General features: G+C 39.6%; 1 protein-coding gene across 3 annotated transcripts in view; it reads right to left on the bottom strand.

Annotated features, from left to right (window-relative positions):
* The window catches only part of LOC128688668 (PHD finger protein rhinoceros), a 115,860-nt gene extending 103,805 nt beyond the window's left edge, over positions 1-12,055 (bottom strand). For all 3 annotated transcript variants that reach the window (XR_011391926.1, XR_011391927.1, XM_070084471.1), the window contains exons 1-2: positions 11,940-12,055; positions 3,386-3,705 (exon numbers count right to left, since the gene is read on the bottom strand). Coding sequence is in view for 1 of the 3 variants with exons in the window: in XM_070084471.1 (XP_069940572.1) it covers positions 3,386-3,705; positions 11,940-12,000 (381 nt within the window). In the remaining 2 variants the exon portion in view is untranslated. The remainder of the gene's footprint in view (positions 1-3,385; positions 3,706-11,939) is intronic.
* Between the last annotated feature and the right edge of the window lie 1,046 nt (positions 12,056-13,101).

Here is a 13,101-nt window from a genome sequence, read left to right as displayed (position 1 = left end):
TTTGGCCCATCCTGGACCATTCACAAGTCACACTGACAGAAGGGAGTGAGTGAGCCAGGATATATAGGCGAGGAGGACATGGACGGGAGAAAGAGAGGAGGAACAAGAAGTAACAGTAGTGGTAATGCTGGTAGTGGTGGTAGTAGTAGTAGAGGTAGTAGAGAGTAGGGGGAGTAGTTAATGCCACAAGAGAGAGAAAGGGGAACAAAGGGAGGCAATAGTAGTGGTAGTAATAGTAGTAGAAGGTAGAAGCAGTAATAGTAATAAAGGAGATGTAGATGTAGAAGTATTAGTAGTAGCAGTCGTAGCAGCAGCAGTGGCAGAAGTGGGTTAAGTCTAAGGATAAGACAAGGAGCACTAAAGGAGCCCTCTCTTTTGTCTCCTTTGCATTTATACAAAAGAAATGTGCATGCTCTCTGCCAATTCCTAGGCATCTTCCCCTCTCCCATACATTTATTAAATAAAAGCACCAACTATTCCAAAACTATATCCCCACCTGCTTTTAACATTTCTGTCTTGATCCTATCAATCCCAGATGCTTTACCCCCTTTCATTCTACCCACAGCCCCTTGGAACAATTTCAGCTCCTGTGATGGTCTAATTGCAAGTACTACTGCAGTAACATACGTGGAACCCATAATGACCCCAAAAAAATGACAGTGATGTCTACAACCTGACCAAATAGATGACCAAAAAGAAAACTGCCCGACATACCAAACATCAGCCCTGCAACGTGTACCACTAAATTCTCCGTAACTGCACTGCCCACACCAACTGCACCAGTGTTCACATGGGAGGGAAACACAGGAGAAACAACTCCAAGAATAGTACCAAAACGACAAGGAAACTTATACCTATCATGTCTACCCTGAAGGATGCCAGAGAATCATCATCCACCCCCCCCCAAGCACTGCCCAGGGCTACACAACAACAATCATGTTGGATCACTCCCCTTCATTTGAAGGATTCAGCCATTTCCCATACCCCAGCTAACCATACATCATCAACCACGGCTGACCTACAAGACCACTTCACCCCAATTGACAGCACTGACAACAACTCATCTACATCCCCAGGTACAGCCCAGATACTCAGTCCTCACCAACAACAGTTCATCAATAACCTACACATCATTATACAAGAAAATAGTATGCTGCATTCACAAAACAAACCCAATGAAAAAAAGATTGAAGATCTAGAGTGCTCTCAGATGACTCAAAATGCAAGCATCAGCAAACCAGAGCACTCTAAACTGACTCAAAGTACAAGGATTAGCAAACTAGAGGAAAAACTGACTAACCTGACCAAAAAGAATGAGGAACATACTGGAATTCAAACAACTGTTGTGAGTCATACTGAACAAATAACTTCCCTAAAAGCCCAGCTGGCAGAAGCTGTACAAGACTGGAAGTCAAACATGGACTCTCAATTGAGTACATGCCTACAGAATGAAAAGTATCTAATGGAACAAGAAACATCACTAGATGTCATAATTCTAAACAGTACTAGTTTACCTACAGACACAAACCAAGATACTTGTTTAAACATCGCACTTCAGTCAGTCAAAGATGAGCTGAAGGTTAACTTAAAAAATTATCAGATCAAGGAGGCCCGACTGTTAGGCAAACCGGGACAAAAGCAAAGTGTTATGCTAAGATTCCATTCAACTGACTCAACAAAAGGACCTAATCAATACTGTACTTCCATTAAAATTAAGCAGAGAGTGTATGTAAATGAGTGTCTAACAAAAAGCAACAGACTACTGTATAGACTTCATAAACTCAAACATGATAATAAGAAAAACATTCAACAATGTTTACTTGTGATGGCATAATCATAGTAAGACAATAAGTCACAGGTCACAGGTATAAAATAACTAATGAACAAGATCTATCCCATCATTTTATCGAAATCTCAATAGCCCTCTTCCACTCTTTAAATTATTGTATAACATTAATAACAAAACACCATCCACTAATTTCTTTATTCCTTACTCTCTGCAAAATATTCCTACTGCACAACACTCTCATTGTCATTGCCTCCAACATCCTTCTTGCCTCAACATTTAATGACCATGCCTCACACCAATACAAGTGTGTTATCACCACTCTGCAATATACTCATCTGTGCACCCACCTACACACACTCAACACTTGCAATTTTCTTTCTCCTACACAGTGTGCCATACCTTATTCTTCAGACCCACTAGCTGATACGACCATACCTAAAATATATGCCATATACAGAATATTTACTGAAATTTTACAACAGATATACATACCCAACAAAGGACTGATTGTCAATAATTAATATACTGAAGCTATCTCGGTTACCTGGAGTATACCAGGAGAGGGTTTCAGGGGTCAACACCCCCACGGCCCAGTCTTAGACCAGGCCTCATGGTGGATCAGGCTCTGATCAACCAGGCTGTTACTGTTGGCCACATACAAACATATGAACCACAGCCTGGCTGGTCAGGTACTGACTTTAGGTGCCTGTCCAGTGCCCTTTGAAGACAGCCAGGGGTCTACTGTATTCTGGGAGGCAGTTGAACAGTTTTGGGTCCCAGACACTGTGTTGTCTCTCAGTGTACTCATGGCGGCCCTGCTTTTCAGTGGGAGAATGTTGTATCTCCTGCCGAGTCTTATGCTTTCATAGGGAGTGATTTTTGTGAGCAAGTTTGGTACTAATCCCTCTAGGATTTTCCAAGTGTATGTTATCATCTATCTCTCTCGCCTGCATTCCAGGGAATACAAATGAAGGGCCTTCAACGGTTCCCAGTAATTTAGGTGCCTTATCGCACTTATGTGTGCCATGAAAGTTCTTTGTACACCCTCCAGGTCAGCAATTTTGCCTGCCTTGAAGAGGGCAGTTAGTGTACAGCAGTATTCCAGCCTATAGAGAAGATGCCATTTGAAGAGAATCATCATGGGCTTGGCATCCCTAGTTTTGAAGGTTCTCATTATCCATCCTATCATTTTTCTTGTGGATGCGGAAGATACACTGTTGTGGTCTCTGAAGGTGAGATCCTCTGACATTATCACTCCCAGGTCCTTCACATTATTTTTTCGCTCTATTGCATGATTAGAATTTGTTGAATACCCTGATTAAAATACAATCTAATTTTATATGGTCACCCATCTAGTATCAAGAGTGCTATTCTTGGTATCTGATGGTGTTTAGCTTGACCGACCAGTCATCACATCTGGTAATAGATGCAAACCATTTACTAATTAAATTTTCAAAGCTTTTACCAAAAAAATATCAAAACATTCAAACATTAACAGAAAAAGGCCAACTTAAAAAAACTAAATCTTAAAAAATCAACTGTATTCCTACTACATCTACTCTTTTTTTCATGCTCTTACTAATGTGTCTTATGTACCTCTAGAGCCTGTTTCTTCTTTGCTTGTTCCAACAATTGAGTGACACTTAGGTTCTTTTCTTTATCAGGTGGTGTTTCTATCTCTTCTTCACTTTCACCTTCATCTTCCATCTCATCATCATCCTCGTCATCATAGTCATCATCATCGATATCAGGAGCATCTGGATCACTATTAATAGAAATGTCATCATCATCATTCAGTTTGGCTTCATCAACATTGAAGTCACTGTCATCTGAACTTTCTCCCAAATCTAATTCTGACAGGTCAACAAGTGCAGCTTTGGACGGTTTCACTTTTCTTTTCCCCGGTTCACGGTCCACTGTAAAGAGATTAACAAATTAACACAGCAGTGCTAACCAGTTAAGATCATCAAGTAACAAACACGTATTAACACCAAACCTGTTGTTTTAGTCTGCAGCTAAATCACATTATTTCTGAACTGCTCATTAATCCAAACTTGCAAAAAACAAATTTTACACTCATAATTTGTTATCCATTACAGCACATTTTAGAATAAAAATTCAAATTAATAATAATAATCAACCAGACATTAAGCATACATACAGATGATTTTTTCAATCTAATCCTCTAATTCTAATGCAAATGCTATAAAATGTAGGTTAAAAATAACAATGGCTTCATAAAAATATTAATCTAATAATAAACACAGACACCTTTTCCTTTATAGAAGAATGCACACCAGATAATATAAATATTAATAAAGAACCTGACCCATGAGGATAAACAAAAAAGTAAACCATAATAAACAATGGAGAAAAAAAAAAAAAAGGTTCAGAAGGAACATAATGAAAACACAAAATACTAAAAGGTAAATAATGAGAAGATGATTAAAGACAATTTTTAAAAGACGTACAACATGCTGAGAGGTATAAAAGGAAAATAAACATGCAAGTGAGTCTTCAGGATAAAACAGATAGATGTGGAACTAAGCCCATACACAACACAATAGTCAAAGACAGCATCCAGAAGCTGGATCTTAATTTCTTCAAACAAAACTAGGTAAATACACAAACAAATGCATTATGTTAACTCGTAAACGGTCCAAGCAGATCTACGTTCACATGTGTAGTGCTACAAAAGTAGATCTACGTTTTTTTTACATATTTTCAAATATAACAAAAAAAAAAGTAGATCAAAGTTTTTTTACACATTTTCAAATGTAAAAAACAAAAAGAAGATATACTTTTTTTACATACTTTCAAATGTTGAAAAAACATATATACGTTTGGACTGTTTACGGGTTAAACAAACATCTTATGTGAGAAAAGACATCATCACCATCTATAATGCTTCAGTACAGCAGACTTGGGGAGTATAGTGAAGACATCACCACCATCTATACTGCTTCAATACAGCAGACATGGGGAGTATAGTGAATACATCACCACCATCTATATATTACTTCAATGCAGCAGACTTAAAATTGTTTCAACTTCATTGTTCTAAATTGTAATACTGTATTTTTTTATATACTATATCAAAACTGTAATTCTTCTCTACCTAACTAATTAAAGCGATATAGCATGAACTAGTTGAATACTGAATTTTCTTGTATTCACTGTAACTCACCTAATAATGGTATGCTCAATTACAGCCTTGTTACTGCCTTACTAATCTTAAGTTAGTCTTAAGTTTGCCCAAAATACTCTGCATTATAAAGTGGCTTTTGGCATATTCACCAAATTGTTACATTCCTTTGTATAAACATGTATTATGCCAAAATAAAAATTATGTTACTATTATTGTTTGCCGGACTTGAGTCCTGGAGATGGGAAGTACAGTGCCTGCACTCTGAAGGAGGGGTGTTAATGTTGCAGTTTAAAAACTGTAGTGTAAAGCACCCTTCTGGCAAGACAGTGATGGAGTGAATGATGGTGAAAGTTTTTCTTTCTCGGGCCACCCTGCCTTGGTGGGAATCGGCCAGTGTGATAATTAACCCTTTGACTGTCACGGCCGTATATATACGTTTTACGAGGTGCCGTGTTTGACGTATATATACTCATAAATTCTAGCGGCTTCAAATCAAGCAGGAGAAAGCTGGTAGGCCCACATGTGAGAGAATGGGTCTGTGTGGTCAGTGTACACCATATAAAAAAAATCCTGGAGCACGCAGTGCATAATGAGAAAAAAAAAAACTCTGACCGTTTTTTTTAATTAAAATGCCGACTTTGTGGTCTATTTTCGTATAGTATTTATGGTTGTATTCTCGTTTTCTTGGTCTCATTTGATAGAATGGAAAACATATTACAGAAATAGAGGTGATTTTGATTGATTTTACTATAAAAAGAACCTAGAAATGGAGCTCAAAGTAGGGGAAATGTTTGATTTTTGCCAATGTTCAAAAGTAAACAAATGATGCCATTGTCCAATAAATGTCCAACTAGCCATTCTAATATGCAGTCATGAATGGGTTGATGTTATTTATACAGTTATTACAGCATTGCAGTAGTCTGCATAATAGTAAGTCTAATATTTTTTGTTTGAATAAAAATTCAAAATAGAAAGCAAGAGTAATATCAGAAGGGCCTGGAGACGTGACTGATGAACAAAGAAAATGTTATTTTAGAGCCAGGAATGTCTGCATTGTTCATTCTGGACCTTATTTTGAAATTGTCATATTTTTTAGTTTTCGTGAAATTGGCCAAATTGCAAATTTCTGACCACATTATTAGGTAGTTGAAATCAGTAAATGGGCAGTTTCTTGTATTCAATCGATAGAAAAAATGAAGTTCTAAAGAAATAGCTATGAGTTTGGGCGACTGGAACAATGGAATTAGCCGAAAATAGGGCTCAAAGTGGGCGAAATCGCCGATTTGTAAACAGCGCCGAGGTCGCTAACTTCGCGAGAGCATAATTCCGTCAGTTTTCCATCAAATTTCGTTTTTTTGGTGTCATTACAATCGGGAAAAGATTCTCTATCATTTCATAAGAAAAAATAATTTTTTTTTTTTTAAATTTTGCGACACCAGGAGACACCTCAGGATTGGGGGTTGCGACAGTCAAAGGGTTAATAAATAAATATATAATAAATAAAAAATTATTGTTGTTATGTTATATAAAAGGTATTTATCAATCTGAGACAAAATTCCTGTCCATTAAAGGTATACTTGATTATTCTTAAACATGGATAAGCTCACTTCATGGGTGTTCCCATGTACTGCACCACTTTTATTACTGTAATTACTAAACTGTAAAGTTATTTTTTCTTTATTTGTCATTAGCAAGATAATATTCACAACGTGGCATCATTTGTCTGTTGTGTCCAGCATGTACTGTCAAGTGCAGGAAACGAGACCAAGCAGGGTAACTGAGACCAAGCACGGTAACTGAGACCAAGCAGGGTAGCTGAGACCAAGCAGGGTAACTGAGACCAAGCAGGGTAGCTGAGACCAAGCAGGGTAACTGAGACCAAGCAGGGTAGCTGAGACCAAGATGAGGCAACTGAGACCAAGATGAGGCAACTGAGACCAAGATGAGGCAACTGAGACCAAGATAAATCAACTGAGAGCAGGTAGAGGAAATGAGTAGATTAGTATGATAAATCAGTGAATTAACATAAAAAATTATCAAGATAATTGGTGTAAAATACTGACATGCTGGAAAAACAGATACAAATGCAGTATGATGCAATCCTTTATAGACTAAGTTTCACCCAAACAGTTAATAAAGAATCATATTATACTGCATTTGTGTTTATTTTTCCATTAAATTTATTTTATTACTGATTTGTATATACTTTAAATAAATGTTTTTTTTTTATTTTCTGATTTTTTCTAGTCAATGTATATATAAAATCTTGTATGCTAACTGCCAACTGTCTTCTGGAATTACTAAGAATTGCACGAGCCAATGACCATCTTTTACTCTTTCTTTGCTATTATGTATTCTACCTTCCCCTAAGTTAGTATTTAATTAAGTTATAGGTAAGTTTGTAGTGATGGGCAAATGATGCTGCATGAAGGGGCATCTGAGACCTCCAATATTAACTTTGTATGTTATATTTCACAGGGGGAAATACATATACAGCCTCTCCTCACTTAATGATGGAGTTCCATCCTTAAGACCAAGTCGGTAAATGAATTCATCACTAAGTGAGGAGCATACTATAATGGTAGTGTGTTTGTGTCAACCATGTTTGATATTGTTTTAATGTCACCTTTACACCATTTATAACATTTCTGGTATATTTTTAAATGTTTATACAGTAGTATACTGTATAGTGTAATAATCATAATAGAGAAAATCAGCTCAAATACAGGTCAGCCATCACAAATCTGGGACCTGTAGGGTGTTGGATTAGTGATTTTGCCGGATTACCCAATTTATGCCCTGTTTTTGGCCCATTCCATTGTTCCAGTCTATCAAACTCATAGCTATTTTGCTAGTATTCCTTCTGTAGTACTGTTTAAATTCAGCAAGGCTTATACCTTGGGGCACTCCAATGGCTACAGGCTAAGTAGATGAGATTACACCATTTGTGGAGACATACTGGTATCTATTGCTAAGATTTCAGGTATGCATGGGTATGTCATCTGACCCCATAATGGTCTAGTTTATGGTGCAAGATACTGTGGTCCACTGTAACACATGCTTTCCGTAGGTCATGAAGAATCCGAGAGGATATTCATTTTTTCAAGTGCTGCATAAAGCAGTTCACACATTTGTATAATTGCATCTTTCATACCTTTTTTTTTTGGCTTAAACAAAAACTGACGGGTTAAGTATGTTGTGAGATATTAGGTAGGAGCAAACTTTCTTATGTATTATTTTTTCAAAGATTTTAGATAATAATGGTAAGTTTGATATAGGCATATAGTAAATCACTTCAGTTGGAATGCCTTCTTTGAGGAATAGGGTAACCCTTGCTATCTTGAGAATGGATGGGAAAGTTGAACATTCAACAGATTTGTTAAGCAGTTGAAATAATGAGTGATAGAACATGAGTTGCTTTTTTGTACATGAGTGGTGGTGAGTTATTTAAGGTTCCTGTCTTGTTTTTCAGTAACTTTATGATGAGAGACTTCAGTAGGACTAGCTGGAGCTAGATATAGAGTGGTATTTGGAAAATTTCCAGTAATATAGTCTTTCACCTGAATATTTGCAGTTGAGATTTTGCTTGCTAGTTTCAATCCTATACTAGAGAAGAAGAAGACAATAAGTTTGCTCTCAGTGGCTACAGGATGGATGTGAGGTTCATCTGGTTTAGTTAGGCTTCATGCAACATCAGCTACATTACTGTAACAGCAGTTGCAGTGTTAAGCTTCATGCAACAGCAGCTGCAGTGTTAAGCTTCATGCAAATCAGATACAGTACTGTAAGAGTAGCTGTTGTGTCAAACTTCATACAACATCAGATACAGTACTGCAAGAGTAGCTGCAGTGTCAAGATTCATACATCAGCTGCAGTACTGTAACAGTAGCCGAGGTGTCAAGTTTCATACAGCATCAGCTACAGTACTGTAAGAGTAGCTGTAGTGTCAAGCTTCATACAGCATCAGCTACAGTACTGTAAGAGTAGCTGTAGTGTCAAGCTTCATGCATCAGCTACAGTAGCTGTAGTGTCAAGCTTCATACAGCATCAGTAACAGTACTGTAAGAGTAGCTGTAGTGTCAAGCTTCATACAACATCAGTTACAGTGCTGTAGCAGTAGCTGTAGTGTCAAGCTTCATACAACATCAGCTACAGTACTGTAGCAGTAGCTGTAGTGTCAAGCTTCATACATCATCAGCTACAGTACTGTAGCAGTAGCTGTAATGTCAAGCTTCATACATCATCAGCTAGCATACTGTAGCAGTAGCTGTAGTGTCAAGCTTCATACATCATCAACTACAGTACTGTAGCAGTAGCTGTAGTGTCAAGCTTCATGCATCATCTACAGTACTGTAGCAGTAGCTGCAGTATCAAGCTTCATACAACATCAGCTACAGTACTGTAGCAGTAGCTGTAGTATCAAGCTTCATACAACATCAGCTACAGTACTGTAGCAGTAGCTGTAGTATCAAGCTTCATACATCATCAGGTACAGTACTGTAGCAGTAGCTGTAGTATCAAGCTTCATACATCATCAGGTACAGTACTGTAGCAGTAGCTGTAGTATCAAGCTTCATACATCATCAGGTACAGTACTGTAGCAGTAGCTGTAGTATCAAGCTTCATACAACATCAGCTACAGTACTGTAGCAGTAGCTGTAGTATCAAGCTTTATACATCATTAGGTATAGTACTGTAGCAGTAGCTGTAATGTCAAGCTGCATACATCATCAGGTACAGTACTGTAGCAGTAGCTGTAGTAGCAAGCTGCATACATTATCAGGTACAGTACTGTAGCTGTAGTGTCAAGCTTCATACATCATCAGGTACAGTACTGTAGCAGTAGCTGTTGTATCAAGCTTTATACATCATTAGGTATAGTACTGTAGCAGTAGCTGTAATGTCAAGCTGCATACATCATCAGGTACAGTACTGTAGCAGCAGCTGTAGTGTCAAGCTACATACATTATCAGGTACAGTACTGTAGCAGCAGCTGTAGTGTCAAGCTGCATACATCATCAGGTACAGTACTGTAGCAGTAGATGTAGTATCAAGCTTCATACATCATCAGGTACAGTACTGTAGCAGTAGCTGTAGTGTCAAGCTGCATACATCTTTAGGTACAGTACTGTAGCAGTAGCTGTAGTATCAAGCTGCATACATCATCAGGTACAGTACTGTAGCAGTAGCTGTAGTATCAAGCTTCATACATCATCAGGTACAGTACTGTAGCAGTAGCTGTAGTATCAAGCTGCATACATCATCAGCTACAGTACTGTAGCAGTAGCTGTAGTATCAAGCTGCATACATCATCAGGTACAGTACTGTAGCAGTAGCTGTAGTATCAAGCTTCATACATCATCAGCTAGAGTACTGTAGCAGTAGCTGTAGTATCAAGCTTCATACATCATCAGCTACAGTACTGTAGCAGTAGCTGTAGTATCAAGCTGCATACATCATCAGGTACAGTACTGTAGCAGTAGCTGTAGTATCAAGCTTCATACATCATCAGGTACAGTACTGTAGCAGTAGCTGTAGTATCAAGCTGCATACATCATCAGGTACAGTACTGTAGCAGTAGCTGTAGTATCAAGCTTCATACATCATCAGGTACAGTACTGTAGCAGTAGCTGTAGTATCAAGCTTCATACATCATCAGGTACAGTACTGTAGCAGTAGCTGTAGTATCAAGCTTCATACATCATCAGGTACAGTACTGTAGCAGTAGCTTAGTATCAAGCTTCATACATCATCAGGTACAGTACTGTAGCAGTAGCTGTAGTATCAAGCTTCATACATCATCAGGTACAGTACTGTAGCAGTAGCTGTAGTATCAAGCTTCATACATCATCAGGTACAGTACTGTAGCAGTAGCTGTAGTATCAAGCTTCATACATCATCAGCTAGAGTACTGTAGCAGTAGCTGTAGTATCAAGCTTCATACATCATCAGCTAGAGTACTGTAGCAGTAGCTGTAGTATCAAGCTTCATACATCATCAGCTACAGTACTGTAGCAGTAGCTGTAGTATCAAGCTTCATACATCATCAGGTACAGTACTGTAGCAGTAGCTGTAGTATCAAGCTTCATACATCATCAGGTACAGTACTGTAGCAGTAGCTGTAGTATCAAGCTTCATACATCATCAGGTACAGTACTGTAGCAGTAGCTGTAGTATCAAGCTTCATACATCATCAGGTACAGTACTGCAGCAGTAGCTGTAGTATCAAGCTTCATACATCAGCTAGAGTACTGTAGCAGTAGCTGTAGTATCAAGCTTCATACATCATCAGGTACAGTACTGTAGCAGTAGCTGTAGTATCAAGCTTCATACATCATCAGCTAGAGTACTGTAGCAGTAGCTGTAGTATCAAGCTTCATACATCATCAGGTACAGTACTGTAGCAGTAGCTGTAGTATCAAGCTTCATACATCATCAGGTACAGTACTGTAGCAGTAGCTGTAGTATCAAGCTTCATACATCATCAGGTACAGTACTGTAGCAGTAGCTGTAGTATCAAGCTTCATACATCATCAGGTACAGTACTGTAGCAGTAGCTGTAGTATCAAGCTTCATACATCATCAGGTACAGTACTGTAGCAGTAGCTGTAGTATCAAGCTTCATACATCATCAGCACTGTACTATAAAGCATTGTTAGCTAAAAGAATAATTTCACCATCAATGAATTAAGAACGTGCGGCTAAGATAAATGTTGACTGATATTATTATATAACGTTCTAACATTCCCACCGTTATACTATCATATATACAATGATGAATGTGACAAAGAAGATAAGTTTGGGTGAGTAAAAGTCATGATGAGTGTTGATGGTAAGTCAAATCACCGCGCCCAGCCTCTGACCCATCCTCACTCAGCCTTCAACACTCACGTGTATCTCCGTCACTATCACTCTGGCACACACTTACTACTACTTAAGTCCATCTCACCACTCTCATAAAGCACTCACACTGCTCTGATCATATCATTACTCTCAACTTACCCATGGCCTGCAGGAACAATCCCACTGTGTCATTCTTGGTAGCTTTGTTGTCGTTGGCCATGTTTATGGTGGCGTCTGCTGCTGCTGCTGCTGCTGCGGCGGCGGAGGCGGCGGCGGCGAAGGCGGCAGAAGTGGCGGCGACGGCGGCAGGAGTGGCGGCGACGGCGGCAGTGGCGGCGACGGCGGCAGTGGCGACAACGGTGACGGCTGCGACGACTGTGACGGCGGCGACGACGGTGACGGCGGCGACGACGGTGACAGCGGCAACGGCGGCAACGACGGTGACGACGGTGACAGCGGCGACGACGGTGACGGCGGCGACGACGGTGACAGCGGCGACGGCGGCGACGACGGCGACGACGACGGCGACGACGACGGCGACGGCGGCGACGACGGCGACGGCGGCGGCGACGGCGACGACGACGGCGACGGCGGCGACGACGGTGACGGCGGCGGTAACGACTTAAGGATGAAACTTACGACTGGTCAGGCACTGACTTTAGGTGCCTGTCCAGTGCCTTCTTGAAGACAGCCAGGGGGTCTTGGTAATCCCCTTTATGTATGCTGGGAGGCAGTTGAACAGTCTTGGGCCACACACACTCATTGTGTCGTCTCTTATTGTGCTAGTGGCGCCCCTGCTTTTCACTGCGGGGATGCTGCATCATCTTAGTTTAATTAGTTTAATATGTTTATTATGCACCCAATACCCATCCTGTGGGCGGTAGTAAAAAGATTACAGAGGTACACAATTGGTCCAGGGACTGGACTCCGAAGTTTTGATAGCTGAGCAAGTTACAGAGGTAATGAACTCACAATTTACAAAGGTAATGAACTCCAGGTAGGTATGGTCACAATCATGACAAGTTACAAAGGTATTTACAGATTACAGAGGTACGTAATGGGTCCAGGGACTGGGCCCCCAAAGTTTTGATAGCTGAACTAGGTACAAAGGTAATGAGCTCACAAGTTACAAAGGTAATGAATTCTGTAAGAATGGTTACTTACGTTTATACATGGCTACAATCATGAACAAATTATTGTGTTTTGCTTTCATAGGGAGTAATTTTCGTGTGCAAGTTTGGTACTAATCCCTCAAGGATTTTCCAAGTGTATATAATCATGTATCTCCCGCCTGCATTCTAGGGAGTACAGGTTCAGGAAC

This window comes from Cherax quadricarinatus, chromosome 13 (assembly GCF_038502225.1).
Source record: "Cherax quadricarinatus isolate ZL_2023a chromosome 13, ASM3850222v1, whole genome shotgun sequence".
Lineage (NCBI taxonomy): Eukaryota > Metazoa > Arthropoda > Malacostraca > Decapoda > Parastacidae > Cherax > Cherax quadricarinatus.
The sequence above is the reverse complement of the archived record's forward strand: the minus strand, read 5'-3'. Positions and strand labels throughout refer to the sequence as shown.